Source organism: Medicago sativa, chromosome 6 (assembly GCF_051527215.1).
Source record: "Medicago sativa cultivar Bolivia chromosome 6, Bolivia_mono, whole genome shotgun sequence".
Taxonomy (NCBI): Eukaryota; Viridiplantae; Streptophyta; class Magnoliopsida; order Fabales; family Fabaceae; genus Medicago; species Medicago sativa.
In genome coordinates this window covers 33,301,545-33,319,787 of record NC_140754.1, presented here as the reverse complement: position 1 = coordinate 33,319,787, position 18,243 = coordinate 33,301,545, and the positions used below count along the sequence as shown (strand labels likewise).

General features: G+C 33.2%; 1 protein-coding gene, 1 long non-coding RNA gene and 1 other non-coding gene across 4 annotated transcripts; all 3 read right to left on the bottom strand.

Annotated features, from left to right (window-relative positions):
* Nucleotides 1-5,380: 5,380 nt before the first annotated feature.
* On the bottom strand, nucleotides 5,381-5,454 carry TRNAV-AAC (transfer RNA valine (anticodon AAC)). Its single transcript has one exon. It is a non-coding gene; the product is annotated as a tRNA-Val (tRNA).
* A 3,252-nt stretch (nucleotides 5,455-8,706) lies between these two features.
* On the bottom strand, nucleotides 8,707-11,039 carry LOC146914641 (uncharacterized). The gene is made up of 3 exons (XR_015014330.1): nucleotides 10,702-11,039; nucleotides 10,453-10,539; nucleotides 8,707-8,989 (listed from the first exon to the last, which is right to left on the bottom strand). It is a non-coding gene; the product is annotated as an uncharacterized LOC146914641 (long non-coding RNA).
* Nucleotides 11,040-11,443: 404 nt separating this feature from the next.
* LOC146914640 (polyadenylate-binding protein 3-like) lies at nucleotides 11,444-17,466 on the bottom strand. 2 transcript variants are annotated; one of them, XM_085717443.1, is made up of 8 exons: nucleotides 17,197-17,452; nucleotides 16,838-17,099; nucleotides 13,437-14,212; nucleotides 13,187-13,264; nucleotides 13,001-13,090; nucleotides 12,252-12,551; nucleotides 12,101-12,160; nucleotides 11,444-11,934 (listed from the first exon to the last, which is right to left on the bottom strand). In XM_085717443.1, the coding sequence occupies exons 2-8, from the start codon at nucleotides 17,070-17,072 to the stop codon at nucleotides 11,737-11,739; spliced, it is 1,737 nt and encodes a 578-aa protein (XP_085573569.1). In that variant the 5' UTR covers nucleotides 17,073-17,099; nucleotides 17,197-17,452; the 3' UTR covers nucleotides 11,444-11,736. The 2 variants fall into 2 exon arrangements, with proteins under 2 accessions (XP_085573569.1, XP_085573570.1); XM_085717444.1 differs by lacking the exon at nucleotides 12,101-12,160 and having other exon boundaries at nucleotides 17,197-17,466.
* Nucleotides 17,467-18,243: the final 777 nt, after the last annotated feature.

Here is an 18,243-nt window from a genome sequence, read left to right as displayed (position 1 = left end):
AATAGGTTAAGTTCAGTTTGCAAAAGGAATTTATATAAGGCTAGTGCTATATACCACGAAACAAAAGGCCACGAAATCCACGAACTCACACAGCATGCGGCAGTTTTTCTTTGATTAAATGTTTGCAAAAGGAATTTATATAAGGCTAGTGCTATATACCACGAAACAAAAGGCCACGAAATCCACGAACTCACACAGCATGCGGCAGTTTTTCTTTGATTAAATAATGGAATAAATATTAAATTGGTTTTTGGTGGAAAATATGGGTGGTGATAAGTGAAATTCTTGGTTTTCGTGGATATATGGTTCATAGGAAAAAGTATTTCCCTTTATATAATGGTGTGATATTACTTGCATAAAACAACAATCTTGTTAAGTTCAGTTTGCAAAAGGAATTAATTGGTCTTTTTTGTTTTATATATATGTCTTTGTGTAAATGAGTATAAATGTCAAGAAAATTACTCTTGCAGAAATGTAGTTGAGACGAGAGAAGGAACAACGTTATCATTGCGACGAGACAAGAACCACTTACTTTTATAGGGGTTTATATAAGAAATTGTGACGAGACGAGTCACATACTCATATCTCGGGCCTCGTCGTGACGACTCATCATTTATCCTTAAAGGATCTCTCATGGTATTGGTACCCTGCAGGTCTAGTAATTTCCTTCAAACTTCTTATTCAACCTGCAAGATTTCAAGTTTCTTTGTAAAAGGATTTCTTGATGACTTATAGGTGTTTGTGCTAGGTCACGTCTTGCACTTTCAAGTTTATATGCTTCCCATATTAGGTGCTGACATGCTATTGCGTTCTAAGTCCAAAGGAAGACTTAAAATGTTAAGTTGTGATTGATATAAATCACTCCAAATAGATAAAGAAGAGTGAGGGTTCTTTACTTTCTCTATTTCATACAATCATATAATTTATCTCTTTCAAAAGGATGAGATAGTTTGGTGCTTTGACAGAAAAGGTATGTATACATACCATGAGTGTGTTGATCATATTATTAATAGAGATGAATGACGCGTTAAAGGTGATTTGAATAAACTTTGGTCTATACATTCCTCCAAAGGTAAAACATTTTATTTGGCGTCTTGGGAGAGATTGTTTACCATGTAGATCAAGGCTGCACAGGAAGCAAATTGACTATCCATATGATTTTGTCGTTTGTCAATCCTACACAGATTTGAATTAGCATTTATTTTTTGTATGTGCTGCAGGTGTGGAATGTTGAAGGAAATATGATCTTTGACCTATTTTGGAGAATATTATGCATAATGCAGAAGGTTTTGGTGACTTTGTTAGGAAGATTTGGCAGCATTTGACACAAGATCAGTTGATATTAAATTTTGCTATGGTTTCTTGGCGCTTTTAGATGAAATGAAATGTAGAGTTTGATAAAGTAATGCAGCATGCCATGACAGTGTTTCATGTGGGGTAGCATCATTAGGCCAGTGGAGTAGTGGCTAGTAACCAGACAGAAGCAAATATAAGACGGATTCTAGTGTGCACATCCGTCTAGACAAGAATGCCCACACAAGTATAATCAACCGGCATGTTGTATTCTAGACACGTGGTAACCGTAGGTTTTCCCCAAGGTTATCACCAGCCTAGGGCTAGGAAGAACTCACTGAGGCATTATGTCTCATCCAACTCCTTATTTGTTCAGGTTCACAGGTATCACAAGGTAAAGGTAAAGAAAAGATCGTAGAATGATCGTGTTCGCTTGGAGCTATCATGGTGTAGATTAAGGATGCATATGTTACATTATGAGCCGTGATATTATATATATATGTTGTCTTGTACTACGTTGTGACAATACTTGGTCCAATAATGTAACATAAGAACTTTGGAACGTTGATGTATTTAGACTCAAGACTTGACGTTGTAATATTATTGTATAATTAATGTATCCAATATCAATATTAGCACTCCTTTGAATATTCTAGATATTTTCAAATATGGGTGTTACACAAACACGGACATGCCTTCAATTAGTATTGTTGGTGCAACATAGTAGGCACCTGACACGACACAAACACTAACATGTATATATTGATAAAAATTTAAGAAACTTAGGTCATTGAACATAACAACTTGCATTGGTGTGATGTCATTACCGGACCCTGACAAAGTTAGAATGCCTTCAATCTATAGTGTTGGTGCAGCATAGTCATACAAACATGAATTATTATCATATAAATTAATATAGTACGTATTATCTACAAAAGTAGTTCATTTTCACAATCGTAGGTTGACTTGGTTTTAATTTGTTGTTCTTGTTTTGAAGTCTTCTGCATTAATTGAATTGAACAGAAGACAATGTTGAGACATTGATAGTGACTGAGTTGCTGAAAGTGATGTTCAACAAGCGCTGATTGGTGGATATTTAAAATTCAAGAAGTGTCAAGCATTTTCCAAAACCCGTGATCCAAAACTCTCAAGGTGAATATTCATTTTCACTGAATTTACCATGTAGTTTGGCGGTCTTTACCAGTGTGAGACAAGAACATACGAGGAAGAAGTTGATCAAAGGTTACTAGGTGCTGTCTGACTTGGATATTGAGGGTGAAAAAGATCTTGAGCGTCTTGAAGAACAGAGATGTGGTGTTAAGGTAATGCTACAGCTAGTAATAAAAGTGGCACCAGTAATACTGATTTGAATGATGATGATGATGATATAGAGATTAATCAAGGAAATTACACTCCGTGGAGACTGCAGATCGAAATTTAGGAGAGGTTAAAAGAAATAGACAAATCAAATTTGAAAGAGTGGCTCGATCGATTCTTTGGGAGCAAAAGCATAAGGACTAAGGAGCACTGATGGCAGCTTAAAGTTAGCACTTTGAACCCTCCCTTTCTTCCTCTGATATATAATATACTATAATAAATTTAATAATATAATAATTTTTCCTTTAAAAAAAAAAATTTAATATAATAATCTTTGACACATAATATATTTATAATATAATGAGACTAAAGATGCTTTTTTTGCTCATATCTTTGTTTTATTTGTTTTGTTTATATTCTTAAAGTTTTAAAAATATTTGTTCTATTTTATTTTCAGGTAAATATTTGGAATAAAAATAATTATGAATAAGGTTTGTTTATATTTTATTTAGTTATCAAATATTCAAAAACTTCAAAAAGATTCCTTTAAAAAAAAAATAACTTCAAAAACATTTTTGTGATATTTTAGTTAGTTTTTATTTTTCCATCGTATTTTTGTTTTGGTTGGATCCTAAAAATTTCTAAAATGATTTTGCTTAGTTCTTCTTTTAAGTCAAATATAGTTAAATATTATGTTGTTCTCTGTCAAATATAGTTAAATATTATGTTGTTCTCTTTTAGTCAAATATTCTAAAAATTACAAATAATGGTTTTTTTTTGTTTTGTTTTTATTTCTCGGTCAAATGTTCTCAAAACCCCAAAAAAAAAAAATAGTTTTATCATATTAAAAAAAAAACAATTACCCTTTTTCACTTTTAGATTAATTAACCAGTGCTACTAAGGTATTTTATTTGTTGCATATTCCAAGTTATGTCTAGTAAAACTTCGTGCTATGCATCCATATAATTGTTACCCTTAGCATCCGGTGTGAGATGATCGGTCTCACTTCTATGGAGGAGCAATCAAGGAAGTTTTCACTATATATGTTCTTGAAAGTGTTGTAAGAAAACATCGAGGTGTTGATATAAATTCAAGGAGATGTAAACCGGAGAAATTATCAAGGTCCTTGAAACAAATCTTGGACAACTCGCAACATAAGTAGCTAACTTGGCTAGAGAGGGATTTTTAGGTAATATACTTGATAACCCCAACACTTAGAGTTTTAATACTATTGAGTTGAGAACTAAAACAGTCCCCACACCATTGAGTTCTAAGAGCACAAAAAAGAAGGTGTCAGATGAAGTAGTCAAAATAGAAGTAGTTGGGGAAGAAGTTGAAAATGAGTGTGAATTTGAGAACAGAGGAGAAATCGTATTGGAACTTATCGATATATACTTCATTTTCAGGATAACCAAACATCAACTATGAGAGAGTGATAAACCTCAAGTAGTACTTCCATACTATCTGAAGCTTCCTTATTTACCTTTGATAATGATTGAGGGAAATAAAATTGAGAATAAAGTAGAAAACAAAAAAGAAGCTTCCTAATGTTGTTCCACCCTATGCCAAAACTCTACACCCTCCGGATGTAAAGAAGAAAAATACAGATTACCCTTCCTTTTATCGATATGTTAGATCATAGCCCCGTTTACAACAAGTTCATGAAGGAGTTTCTCTCAAAACTGCAAGAAAATGAAATTGCGATGCTCATGGAAAGATGATATTTTGTTCTACTCGAGAAGTTGCCATAAAAGAGGAAAGATCTTGGACACACAAACATAGACGAAGAAGTTGAAAAGGAAAACAAGGTTGAGGAAGAAAAAAACGAATGTCCAAAGAAAGTAAAAAATAAGAGTAGTATGGTTTTTGAAACACTCATTGATAAGATGTAAATTCATCAGCATCTCTTCGGCTGAAGCTCTTCAAAAGTATTAACTGAGAACAATGACTGATTAAACAGAGAATATGATTTCTAAATTGATTAAGCATATACAGAAGTTCTTTCAAAATGACGAATCATGTTTTCAAACTAGTTATTGTCATACCAAGACTGCTTTGAAGATAATCAATTATGCTCTAATCCACTCGAAGAGCTTTGGTAAGAACTTTTTACGAAATAGGCGGATTATATTTAAACAAAGCAATTGCAATTGTGAACTTCTTCAGCTTTAACAAGTGCATGGTCTTTAAAAAAATTTCCATTCACAAATACCACAAATTACCAGATCATACTATGATTTTCTGCTTTTACTATTATTTTGCAAAATGTTTTCCGTGTTTAAAAAAACATAGGCTATAATGGTGTGCTTTTTGAACCTGAGTTTTTTAAATACATTTTCAGATCTGTGAATGGCTTCTTCTCTATGTATTTGGAATACTTTCAAATACAATTTATTAGATTAATTTGCAATGACGATGGTATATATATATATTTTTCAAAATTTGGACTGATGTACAACAACTCGCATAAACGGATTAGAGGAGGGAAATGGACTTGGGGCTAGAGATCTAATTAGAGTGGAATTGAGAAGAAGAAAGCAGAGGAAATCTAACTTAGAAAAGGTTGACCAATCATTCTACTCTTTCTTCATGCGTCCACTCTTGTTGCCCACTCGGACACTGAAACCAATTGTTGCTTCAGCAGAAATGCAATGACCAAAACAAGACCAGGAAGAAGATCCATGGATCATTTCTTTCGACCACAAAATAACTACGATACATAGCAGTTGTAAAAATAGAGAACAAAAACAAAAGGGAAATATGAAAAATATGGCTTCGCCCGGGTTCAAACCGGAGACCTTCAGTGTGTTAGACTGATGTGATAACCAACTACACCATGAAACCATCTAGCTGCAATTATTCATCAAACATCACAGGTACTAAATAGCTTAAAACTGTTCTTTATTTTTTTATCAATTAATAGGTTAAGTTCAGTTTGCAAAAGGAATTTATATAAGGCTAATGCTATATACCACAAAACAAAAGGCCACGAAATCCACGAACTCACACAGAATACGGCTGTTTTTCTTTGATTAAATAATGGAATAAATATTAAATTTGTTTTTGGTGGAAAATATGGGTGGTGATAAGTGAAATTCTAGGTTATCGTGGATATATGGTTCGTAGGAAAAAGTATTTCCCTTTATATAATGGTGTGATATTACTTGCATAAAACAACATGATTGTTAAGTTCAGTTTACAAAAGGAATTAATTGATCTTTTTGTTTTATATATATGTCTTTGTGTAAATGAGTATAAATGTCAAGAAAATTACTCTTGCAGAAATGTAGTTGAGACGAGAGAAGGAACAACGTTATCATTGCTACGAGACAAGAACTACATATCCTGCAGGTCTTGTAATTTCCTTCCAGCTTCATATTCAACCTGCAAGATTTCAAGTTTCATTGTAAAAGGATTTCTTGATGACTTATAGGTGTTTGTGCAAGGTCACGTCTTGCACTTTCAAGTTTATATGCTTCCCATATTAGGTGCTGACATGCTATTGCGTTCTATGTCCGAAGGAAGACTTAAAATGTTATGTTGTGATTGATATAAATCACTCAAAATAGATAAAGAAGAGTGAGGGACCTTTACTTTCTCTATTTGATACAATCATATAATTTATCTCTTTCAAAAGCATGAGATAGTTTGGTGCTTTGACAGAAAAGGTATGTATAATACTAAGAATACATACCATGAGTGTGTTGATCATATTATTAATAGAGATGAATGATGCATTAAAGGTGATTTGAATAAACTTTGGTCTATACATTCCTCCAAAGGTAAAACATTTTATTTGGTGTCTTGGGAGAGATTGTTTACCAAGCAGATCAAGGCTGCACAGGAAGCAAATTGACTATCCATATGATTTTTTCGTTTGTCAATCCTACACATAATTGAATTAGCATTTATTTTTTATATGTGCTGCAGGTGTGGAATGTTGAAGGAAATATGATCTTTGGCCTATTTTGGAGAATATTATGCATAATGTAGAAGGTTTTGGTGACTTTTTTATGCAGATTTGGCGACATTTGACACAAGATCAGTTGATAGTAAATTTTGCTATGGTTTCTTGGAGCATTTGGATGAAACAAAATGTACACTAATAGGACAGATAAATAGGGTCTGACCAAGTAATGCAGCTGGACAGCTCTGTGTTTCAGATGATGGAGCATCATCAGGGCCGCGAAGCAGTGGCTAGTAACAAGACAGAAGCAAATATAGCAGTTGAATGCATTGTTATCAAAAACGCGACTTAAGTCCTAAAATCCTGGTTTTTGCGACTTTGCGTAGCTTCAACGACTCAAATCCATAGCAAAGTCCCAAAAACAGGCAAAATCCTATCAAAATCGCACAAAGTCGCACAAAATCGTGAAATCCATTAAAAATCGCAGGATTTTGATGGATTTTGAAGGATTTTGTTCATTTGTTGATAAGGGTCAATTTTTGACCCGGTTCGTAAATTGACCCGATTTGAATCCATGACCCGATTCTATAAATACCCAAAAGGCCAAAAATTTTCATTCTTTCACTTCCTCAATTGTTACACGGGATTATTTAGCATTGTTACGTTATTTGACAATATTATGACTACTAAAGAATATTTGCATCTAGGCTTTGAGTCATTTATGTATATGTATTTTGTGGAATTTGAACTTTAGTCATTTATGACTATATGCAATTTATAACATATATTTAACATTATTTTCGTTTTGGTAGAATCCTCGATTTTGATTGCGATTTTACGAGTCCCGACTTTGCTATCCTATATCGATTCTACAAAAGTCCTTGAGTAAAATCCTTCGATTTTAATTGCGATTTTACGAGTCCCGATTTTGCTACTCCCTTTCGACTTGAAGTAAAGTCCCGATTTTGATAACCTTGGTTGAATGCAGTTTGGATGTTGTAATGTTTCCTGGCCAGCAATATGTAGCAATTGGTATGTGTGTGAGGGACGAATATGACAATTTCCTCTAAACTAAACAAGATTGGTGTCCTGCAGATATGTGTATTTTGGAAGATGAGGCTTGAAGTTTTTGGATGGTATCTTTGGGACACCAAAAAGTTACTTCTGAGATGAACCCTAAACAAGATTTTCATTGCCTTGTAGTGTCTGTTTAGTTTTGCGGTGATAAAAGTTAATTTGGTAAAATGAAATTGGTTGATTAAAAGTGAGTTAAATGTAAAAAAAAATTATGGTCGAATACATTAATGTAAAAGTGAGTTTACAATACATCCAAGGCTAACAATTAATAGAGACAAAAGCTCCAAAGTATAACTTCAACTTGGAATCAATTGTAAAGGGAAAATTGATTATAGACTAGAACATTAAAACACGTCAAAATCAATTATGTGCCACTTGAAGCAATTTTGCCTCGTCTAAAAGTGAAATCAAACATTTGCCTCATCTAATAGTGAAATCAAACATACATGTAGTATTTGGTGGACATTAAAAAATTAATTAAATATAAAAAATGATGTGGCAGCAAATGATTGGGATATATATGATCCGCGGCTCTTTCTTATTGTCACAATTATGTGATAATGATATAATTCCTGTTTTTGCTGGAATAGCACATACTGCTAGTTTTCATAATCATAAAACAAACACTATTCAATCAAATGCATGGCAGAAGATACTCGTCTTCCTCACACATTTTGGAAGCTAATCCACTCATTGTTATCAAAAACGCGACTTAAGTCCCAAAATCCTGGTTTTTGCGACTTTGCGTAGCTTCAACGACTCAAATCCATAGCAAAGTCCGAAAAACCGGCAAAATCCTATCAAAATCACACAAAATCGCACAAAATCGTGAAATCCATTCAAAATCGCAGGATTTTGATGGATTTTGAAGGATTTTGTTCATTTTTTGATAAGGGTCAATTTTTTACCCGGTTTGTAAATTGACCCGATTTGAATCCATGACCCGTTCTATAAATACCCAAAATGCCAAAAAATTTCATTCTTTCACTTCCCCCACATTTATGTATATGTATTTTGTGGACTTTGAACTTTAGTCATTTATGACTGTAACGCCCTCATAAAAGTGTCTAGAATTTTAGAAAGCGTTAAAATTTAATACTGGGTACATTAAATTTCAATATAAAAATTTACCTGTGATGACTGATAATGTGCATATGTCTTTAGGACTCCTGACTGATTATCTGATAACTTTACATATTATCTAGATGATATTTGTACTAACTGACGAGCACAAAATATTATACATAATCTGATACATAATTCCCATAAACTGATAGGGACTAAAATACATCACAACAAGTCCCGAGACATACTTCCACATATAGACATCATCAATGAAGAGCCATAATCAATATGTAGCCTTTACTTAATCTTTCCTCTTGGATGACTGTGGACCTGAAAAAATAATAAATGGAATGGGATGAGACATAATGTCTCAGTGAGCTCCACCTATCCTAGGCTGCAGGCAATCCTTGGGGATACCTATGATTGCCCTCTGTCTAACATTCAACCTCTCTGAGATTTATACATCTTTAAACTGTACCTCTGTACTCGTATATTATAATTAAATATTTAATCACACTAACTAATATTGAAGTTAGTAAGTTAGCGTTGAACAAACAATATTATCTGAGTTGATTTTACGAATAAACCCAGGTGGAGTAACCCCGGAATTTATTCCTCTGATAACCGGTATATATAAATATTTTCCAACTGGCGGGAAACCCAACTGACGGGGATACCGGACTCCTCTGATTACTGTGGGGTCATCCTCACGGATAGTGCCTGTTCCAACTGGCGGGAACCTTTCGTATCCAACTGGCGGGATAGCGAAAGCCACAATTTAATAAATCAATTAATGTCATATCTGTTAGTGAGAATTAAACTCTCGTCTCTAACTGAAAATGTGTCAATAACTATTCTCTTCTCAAAAATGGTATTTTCCCCGGGTTAGTGACTTACCCATAACTCTTATTCATGGCCAATTTACTCTAAACATTCTTTTACATAAATAATAATGCTATATGGTAATACGTAATTAGAGGTCATAATAATACAGTTCGGCTACACGTTCGGTAATAATGAGAATTTATATTCTTAGCCAAACCAAACCATTATATTACCTTAAAAGTGTAAATTACATTAGCTAAAATTTGAAACAAAGTAATAAAACCAACAATTCTCACTTTCCAAAATTATAGCCGAAATGTGCATATTTATTCATACTTGTGCAAAACTTGTCATAAAAATTTTTCCTCTAACTCATACACTACCATAAGCATAATTATCAATATAAAACCATTTCAGAGTACACTAGCAAGGGTAAATATCTTAAGTCATAATGTCTCTATGTTATGTCCTAACATACTAGATCATAATCTATAATTTCTAAAGGCATAATTTATTCTAAACATTCTTTTATATTAATACACATAGCAATATGGTAGTATTTGGTTGGAGGTTCTTATAATACTTTTCGGCTACATATCCGGAAAATGAAAGTTCAATCCGTAACCGCCATTAGTCGTGTATTCATTTAAAAGTTTTTCATTCCCATTAGCCAAAGATAGAAAAAATACCAAATATTTAACAAATTTCTAATTTCCGGAATCTAGCCGAAATCATACACATATTTCAAAAATGTATTGAATCCTTGCCTAATAATTTTCCTCCAACTTCTATACTAACATAAGCATGGCAATTAACATAAAAGCAAATTCTAGAATATATTAGCAAGGGGTATTTAGCCTAAACATAATAGCACTAACTATGTCCTAATGCTAAAAATCATAATTTATCAATCTAATAGCATAATTGAACTACCCAAAAGGGAAGGTTTACTAACTAAAGGAACTCACACTCTTGTGTTGGTTCCTTTGATGATCTTTGTGGCAAAATTTCCAACTCCAAGCCACTAGTTATGTGCCTTCTCCTTCCAATAGCTCCTATAACATCAAACATGTTAAAAACATCATTCCCATAACAGTTAAAACACTCTAAAAACATGAATTGGAACATTTACTCCAAGAGCAATCTTTCCCCAAAAATATATGATGAAGGGCGGCCCTCATGGTGTGTAGTGAAAGGGAATGCATTTTCTTGCTTACCAAGTGGTGAAAACATCATGGGTACCTCTTTAAGCATGAATTCTAGCAATTTCCCATGGATTTAGTGACAAAAATGGAAGATTGGACAAAGAGGGAAAGGGGGCGGTTTACCTCTATATAAAGGGAGGGAAGAAATTTGAGCTTGTCCCTTGTTAATACACCTCTAGGTAACCATAAGCATGATTATTGTAATGATTTCTTGAGGATTTGGAGGATTTGAAGAAGATGAAGGTTGAGTGAGAGAGAGGACCGATGGGAATGTTAGAGAAAGAAGGGAAGAATTGTGATATTTTTAGAAAGAGGAAATGATTGGAATTGTGTGGAATGTTATGGAATGGTTTTCTTAAAACAAATTTTGGTTGGCAAATACCCATTTTGCCCTTGTTTAAAAAATCTCATAAATATTTTGGACAAATAATTGACACAGATAAAAGATATTTGACAGTGTTGTTAAGCAGGATATTACAATGACTATATGCAATTTATATCATATATTAAAAATTATTTTTGTTTCAGTAGAATCCTCGATTTTGATTGCGATTTTACGAGTCCCGACTTTGCTATCCTACATCGATTCTACAAAAGTCCTTGAGTAAAATCCTTCGATTTTGATTGCGATTTTACGTGTCCCGATTTTGCTACTCCCTTTCGACTTGAAGTAAAGTCCCGATTTTGCTATTCCCCAATCTAAATTAGATGCACCAGCAGAAAGCAAAAATAATTCCAAACAAGGGATGGAATGCCCACCAAAATCCCAATCCAAATAATATATCTAAACAAAAGGAAGGATTGTCGACAAAAATACTGTTTCAAAATCATGAATGTAAACGAACCCAAAATGAAATAAATTTATCAAACACATAAATTCTCAATACCCTCTCTATTGGCTCACAAGTCAAAATCCTAACAGAAAGGGGAAAAAAAATCTTTGATCAATCTTAAAGTTAAGGCTCCATAAACAATGTAAGTTAATAACCTGATCCAAAAGTAAAACTTAGATCATTTCAGCCATATAATGATTAGGAGCCAAGCTGATCATAAATCGGCAGGACCCAATGAAACTAAGCGAAGGACTTCCATTGCCTCAGACACTTTCATCTTCAATTCTTCAGGTGACTTAATCAGATGGATAAGCTCTGACTTGTCCAATTCCAACAACATTCCTGTCACCTTGGCTGTCTGATTGTTTGGTGTAAGACGACCCACAAGAGGATATAACTGTTCACCCAACATCTGTTCAACCAACAAATCAAAGAAAGTTAGATTTAACATACCATGATAGGTTTAATTTTTTAGTATGGTCATGATATTGGCAACAATAAATTATAGTAACAGACAATATTGCAACTCTTAAAAGCAAATTCAAAGATGAACATATAACTAGCAAACTTTTACATACCCGGTGTTGATTTTCCCGACCATTACATCTAAACCCTTGGTCTGAGTTGCGAGGTAGCATCTAGATTCAAAATGAATTTTTTTCAAATGTGACGAATCAGCTCGTAATATTATTTACAAAACAATGAAGCATATACTTAAAGAATAAATACCTGGGTCTGTTGAACTTGTTGGAAGTTTCCAACCGGACGCACACCCATCCCATGTCCAGGATGACCGTGCCTCTGAAGGTGGTATGGCAGGATGTAATTTGGAGCAACACTAGATTGCATATCTGGTATGAATTGTTGCTGGTATCCGTATCCAGTTGGTTGAGGCGGCATGAGACGAGGTGTAGCTTGCCCATAATACAATTGTTGAGGAGCAAGTCTTGGAGCACTTTGATGATCTCTAGCAATTCTTGCAGGAAAAGGTGTGATTCCAACCGAAGCATTGATTTGAGAAAATTGAGCCTGTATTTAAACAAGTTTGTGAATGTAACTATCGAATTTATACAAAATACAAAGTAAGAAAGATTAAATTTGTTTAGGCTTTTTTTTTTTTTTTTATAATCCAAGGGCAACATCAAAAAGAATAGTGTCCAACTAAGTTGGCACTTCAATTTGTTTAGGCTTGAAAACAACAAAAAAAATGTCATGTTTCTCGATGACTATCATATGAACAAATTTCTACCCGCTAGTAAGGATATTGAAAAACTTATTTCTAAGTCAATGCTACAATTGAAAACTACTAGAAAAAGTGAAGTGGCTATAATGACATGTTATATTGTATATAAAGAAAATGGACTTACACCCACTTCAACGCAAGTTCAACGTAGTATATAAATCATTGATTTGTCCATAATTTAATTCTAATTGGTTAATTTAAATAACATAAATACAAAATAAAAGACATGCTAAACCTGCAAACGAGCTTTCCTATCTTCTTTGCGCTGAGCCACAACAACATATAATGGCTTCTGTCCAATTATCTTTCCGCCCATTCCATTAATCTAGAAAAAGAAAAAAGTAATACTCATGCAGCTGATTGAAAAGAGGTTATATTTGGTTAAGCAAAATCTTTGTTAGCAAATAAAGAGATGACATACAGCTTTACTCGCTTCCTCTGGAGTGGAAAAGGCAACAAAACCGAAGCCCTTGCTATGGCCATGAGTATCAAGCATTACCTGAAGAAACATATTATATGTAGTCAATTTTTAAAATATTTGATTGCATGCTACACACGACCATGGAGTATTCACTCACATGCACATATACACAATCAAGGGTTGTTCACTCACATGCACTAGAGAAATAACTAAAGAAAGTACAAATACTTAAATATAAAGTTTAATATACCTTGCAAGAAGTTATTGTTCCAAACTCAGAAAACATCTCTTTCAGTTTCTCATCATTAATACTCTCATCAAGGTTTTTCAAGTATAAATTGGCACCTTGTAATTTTTCATATCTTTCTGTCTTTTCTTGTTCAAACTTAGCTTTCAACTCTGCCTCCCTTTCACATTTCCTTTGAGCCCTTCCCACATATAAAACCTTCCCATCATTGGTTGTAGTGCCATTCAACTTCTCAACTGCAGCAGCAGCTGAATCAGAGCTTTGAAAATTCACAAAACCAAAACATTTAGAATTTCCATTCTCATCATTCATGATCACAGCACTTGTTATTACACCATATGTGCTGAAAAGCTTTTTAAGGTCCTCATCGGTATCTGTTTCCAAAAGATTTTTCACATACACATTAGTGAACTTAGGTGATCCATTTTCCGACCTTTCTTGACGCCGAATAAAATACCGTACATAAACTTTCTTATCCTTTATCAGCATGCCATCTAATTTTTCAATGGCACACTTTGCTGACTCGTCATTGTCATATTGTACAAAACCATATCCCAAAGATTTACCATTGCTATCAAGAGCCACCTTGCAAGAAAGTACAGTTCCAAATGTAACAAAACTATCATGCAATGCCTTGTTATCTATTGATGTGTCAAGATTCTTGACGAACACATTCGCAAATCCAGTTTTCCGGATGGTAGGATCTCGATGAGAAAACATGATACGAATTGGCTTCTCATTCAAAGGAGTGTAATTCAAATGTTCTATCGCATTAGCAGCTGCAATATAAATTTAAATTTTGATGTCAGAGAAGAAAATATATGTAAAAGAATGCATTCGAAAGTCAACTTAATAAATAAAACAATTATTTTGTTTAATACAGTGAACACATTGTCTTATAATTTGAACCTTTATTTCGAATGTAACTCATCCTCAAAATAGTTTTTCAAAAAAGTATTCCCAAGCAAAATGCATGCAATTAACAATAAGCGAAAAACAAACCATCACAAACTATTCTACTCTTATAAACCATTATAATGCAGAATTCTTCTACAGATTACAACAAACAAGAATCATAGTTTGCTGGACTAGTTTAAGCACTAAAATGCATGACATTATACAACACTAAAGCACTGCAATACAAACTTTCAGTTGAGTTAAGGTAAAAATTGCAGATTTTTCTTTGTAGAATTAAATCAACGATAATACAGATTTTTCTGCAGCAGTTTTGTAACTATTTACAGCATGTTACGGAACAAAATGTTGACAGTTTGTGCATAACATTAATCAGGAAAATACAGTTTTGAAACTTGTGATAAAGTTCTATACATAAGGCAGTTTTATGCTACAATCATTCATTTGTAATTAAGTTGTGTTGTTAGATGGTAGTTATATCAGCGCTTTAGAGCAATTGCATATATTCCAAGATTCTTGCTACCATTATTTTCTATGTTTGAACAAGAGCTACCAAAATTGAAAGCTTTAAAAAAAAATATATTCCTACTTGAAGCATTGTTATCAATTGTGGCCATTGGGAAATAGTGGTTTGTTCAAATTTCACTACACAACAGGGCTATACATAAACTTCACAGTCATTCCATACAACCATTTTTGAAGTCCAATATCATTAATTCCACCATGTTCGACCAGATCTAATAACTTCATTACAACTTGAAAGAAAAAAAACACCTAAAAACATATATATATTGGATCAATAACATGATCATAAAGAATCCCAACACAACCATGCCTTAAAAACATGATTATAAATACTAGGGTTTTACTCTCTAAGAAAAAGGAATGTACCGACTCCGTTAGTCATATAAATCAGTCAAGAATTGCAATAAATTTTGAAAATATAAATAGCTTCAGAATATCGCGAAGTAAAGGTTTAGGATATTTCCACAAACACATCATTACCTCAATTCCAGCCGCATCAATTAGATTTGACAACAACATTCTACAATATAATTGATAGCTACCATGATGATTTAAATTAGGCTTAATTACTCTTTTGGTCCCTTAAGTTATTTGTTGGTTACATTTTGGTCCCATAAGTTATTAACGTTACAATTTGGTCTCTTAAGTTACTTTTTGGTTTCGTTTTGGTCCCTTAACTATTAAAAGTTTCGTTTTGGTCCCTTAACTTATTTTTTGGTTTCGTTTTGGTCCCTTAACTTATTTTTTGGTTTCCTTTTGGTCCCTTAACTTATTTTTTGGTTTCGTTTTGGTCCCTTGACTTATTTTTTGGAGGGACCAAAACGAAACCAAAAAATAAGTTAAGGGACCAAAACGAAACCAAAAAATAAGTTAAGGGACCAAAACGAAACTTTTAATAGTTAAGGGACCAAAACGAAACCAAAAAGTAACTTAAGGGACCAAATTGTAACGTTAATAACTTATGGGACCAAAATGTAACCAACAAATAACTTAAGGGACCAAATCATTAATTAAGCCTTTAAATTATGTCAAACAAGGTTTTAAAAAATAGCTACTACAGCAATTGTGATTAAGATTTTTAATGTCTATATCATTGTAACACGGCTGTAACGATAAGTTTAAAACAAGGGTTTAAATAAGGTCCAAGAGAAAAATTAGTACAAATGCAATTGGAGCTTCTTCAGCCATATTTTGTAGAGATTCTCCACAATTTTAAAAAATCTTGATCTAACCATGATTTTTTTAAACAACTAAATTTTTTTATAGCATTACCCAGCACAAGATGTGATTAGGTAGGAAACAAACATTACAGAATAATGAGGGAAAAAGGCCCCGAAGCAGCAACCAATACCAGACCCACCAAGAGAACAAAAACCTCAGTGAAACACCGTAAAAACTCAGCACACAAAGTCCCCCGTACTCCAGTATATCGCCAAACTAGTAAAACAGGAAAACTCGGCCCAAAAACACCGTATAAACCTAAACAACCAACCATCAGACCCCCCTTCCGCATCTGATAACAACACTAACAAGCATTGCACCTAGAACACCTAAAAACTATCCACCGCCTACACTATCTACTCATACAATCTCCAGGATCCTACACCAATTTTAACAATAGACAAGGAGCCACATTCAGCCTTGTGAGACATCGTCTCCACGGTAACAGCTTTACTTCCTCTACAAGTTCTTTAACCTCCTTTATAGTGTTCTTCGACGCATACATGACTTAAAAACATGATTATAAATACTAGGGTTTTACTCTACTAAAAAAAGTAGTGTACCTTTAGTAATCACATAGTCCTAAAAATTTATTAAGAATTGCATTAAGTTGTAAAAACCCTAAATCTGTTTTCTTTCTAATAAACAAAACAAATAACTTTTCAGAAACTATTCACACAATTAAAACACTAACCATCATCAAGAATATATTATAATTCGAAAATCAAAATAAAAACACTAACCATCACGAGCATTGGAGAAATTGACATAAGCATAGCCAAGAGACGACTGCGTCATCTGATCCCTACAAACCCTGATTGAAACAACCTGACCAATCTGATTGAACAGTTCATAAAGCTGCGCCTCGTTCACCTTCCCTTCAAGATCCCCAACATAAAGAGAAGCATTCTCGAACCGTCCAGTTCCGTTCAACAGTACAGCCGGAACCGCTGTCTTAGGTGATGAAACAATCGCCATTTTCTTCAAGGGAAAAAACTCTGAAAACTATGAAACAGTAGTCAGATTTTTTATTTTTTTTGCGTGAATAAAAAGAAAGAAAAAATCCATGACAGAATAAGACGAGAGAGGACAAAAACCTTACAATAATAGAGTACTAGTTTTTGGTGTGATTGTGATTAGGGTTTATCCCTTCTATGATAAAAAATTTGGAGAATTCGTTTTTATTTTTTCTTCTCCTCTCTGACAGAGAAATCCCTGTGGAGAGTGAGAAAGCTGCTCGTGTCGTAGGAGGTTTTTATATGTGGGGTTTCGAACAACAGCGTTTTAGGTTTTTCTGTTTTTTTAAGGAAGGTTTGTTTTTTTTTTTTTTGAAGGAATGTATTGTTATTACTCCACACACAACTATTTTGGTCCCAACAATTTTCTGCGACCCTTCTTGATAAAAAAAAAAAAAAATTTAAATTGGGAGTGATTTTTCCTTTGAATATATTATAAATTAGGACTAATTTATACTATATGAACTAATTTATTTCTTGTTAGTGTCTAAATTCAAGCCAAAAGAAATTAAACACTGCAACTTTTATGTGTTTTAACCCTCTAACTTTTGTAAAATAAAAAAAAAAAATCTAACTCTTTCCTTAAGGGGAAGAGCAAAAAAAAATCTAACTCTTTCCTTAAGGGTAAGAGCATTAGTTTTTTTTTTTTGTGGTGGTTGAGGTTGGGTTTGAATCACTTACCTTGTATATACTAATATATTATGCATTGTTCCTGCCAACTGAGTTAAACTCGAGGATAAGGGAAAAGCATTAGTAATTTGAAATTCTGAGAGATAAATAAATTCCGACGAAATAATTGTTCCATCTATATGAACTACTATATGAACTAGGAAAAAGACAAGCTTTTTTATTATGATTAATGTATGTTTATATTATCGCATTTGGTAAATAAGATTCAAATAAATTAATTTTATAGTGAAAATTGTTCCTTTTGTTAATAATATATTGTGCATGTTGGGAAAGAATAATCAAAATAAGATTACAATAAATTTATTTCTTAGTGCATATTGCAAATTATAGTGCAAATTGTTCCTTTTATTAATAATTTTGGTAAATAAGATCAAAATAAATTTCTTTATTTGTAAATTGTTCCTATCATAATGTGATTTAGTTAGTTATTCATACCAGAAAAA

Bases quoted from the DNA above. Each gene is read 5' to 3' on its own strand.
- LOC146914640 (XM_085717443.1), bottom strand. From the start codon at position 17,072: ATGGCGATTGTTTCATCACCTAAGACAGCGGTTCCGGCTGTACTGTTG. The intron at 13,091-13,186 runs GTATGTCATCTC...TTCTTTTTCTAG, and splicing joins CAGAGGAAGCGAGTAAAGCT to ATTAATGGAATGGGCGGAAA. The intron at 12,552-13,000 runs GTTTAGCATGTC...GTTTAAATACAG, and splicing joins ATAGGAAAGCTCGTTTGCAG to GCTCAATTTTCTCAAATCAA.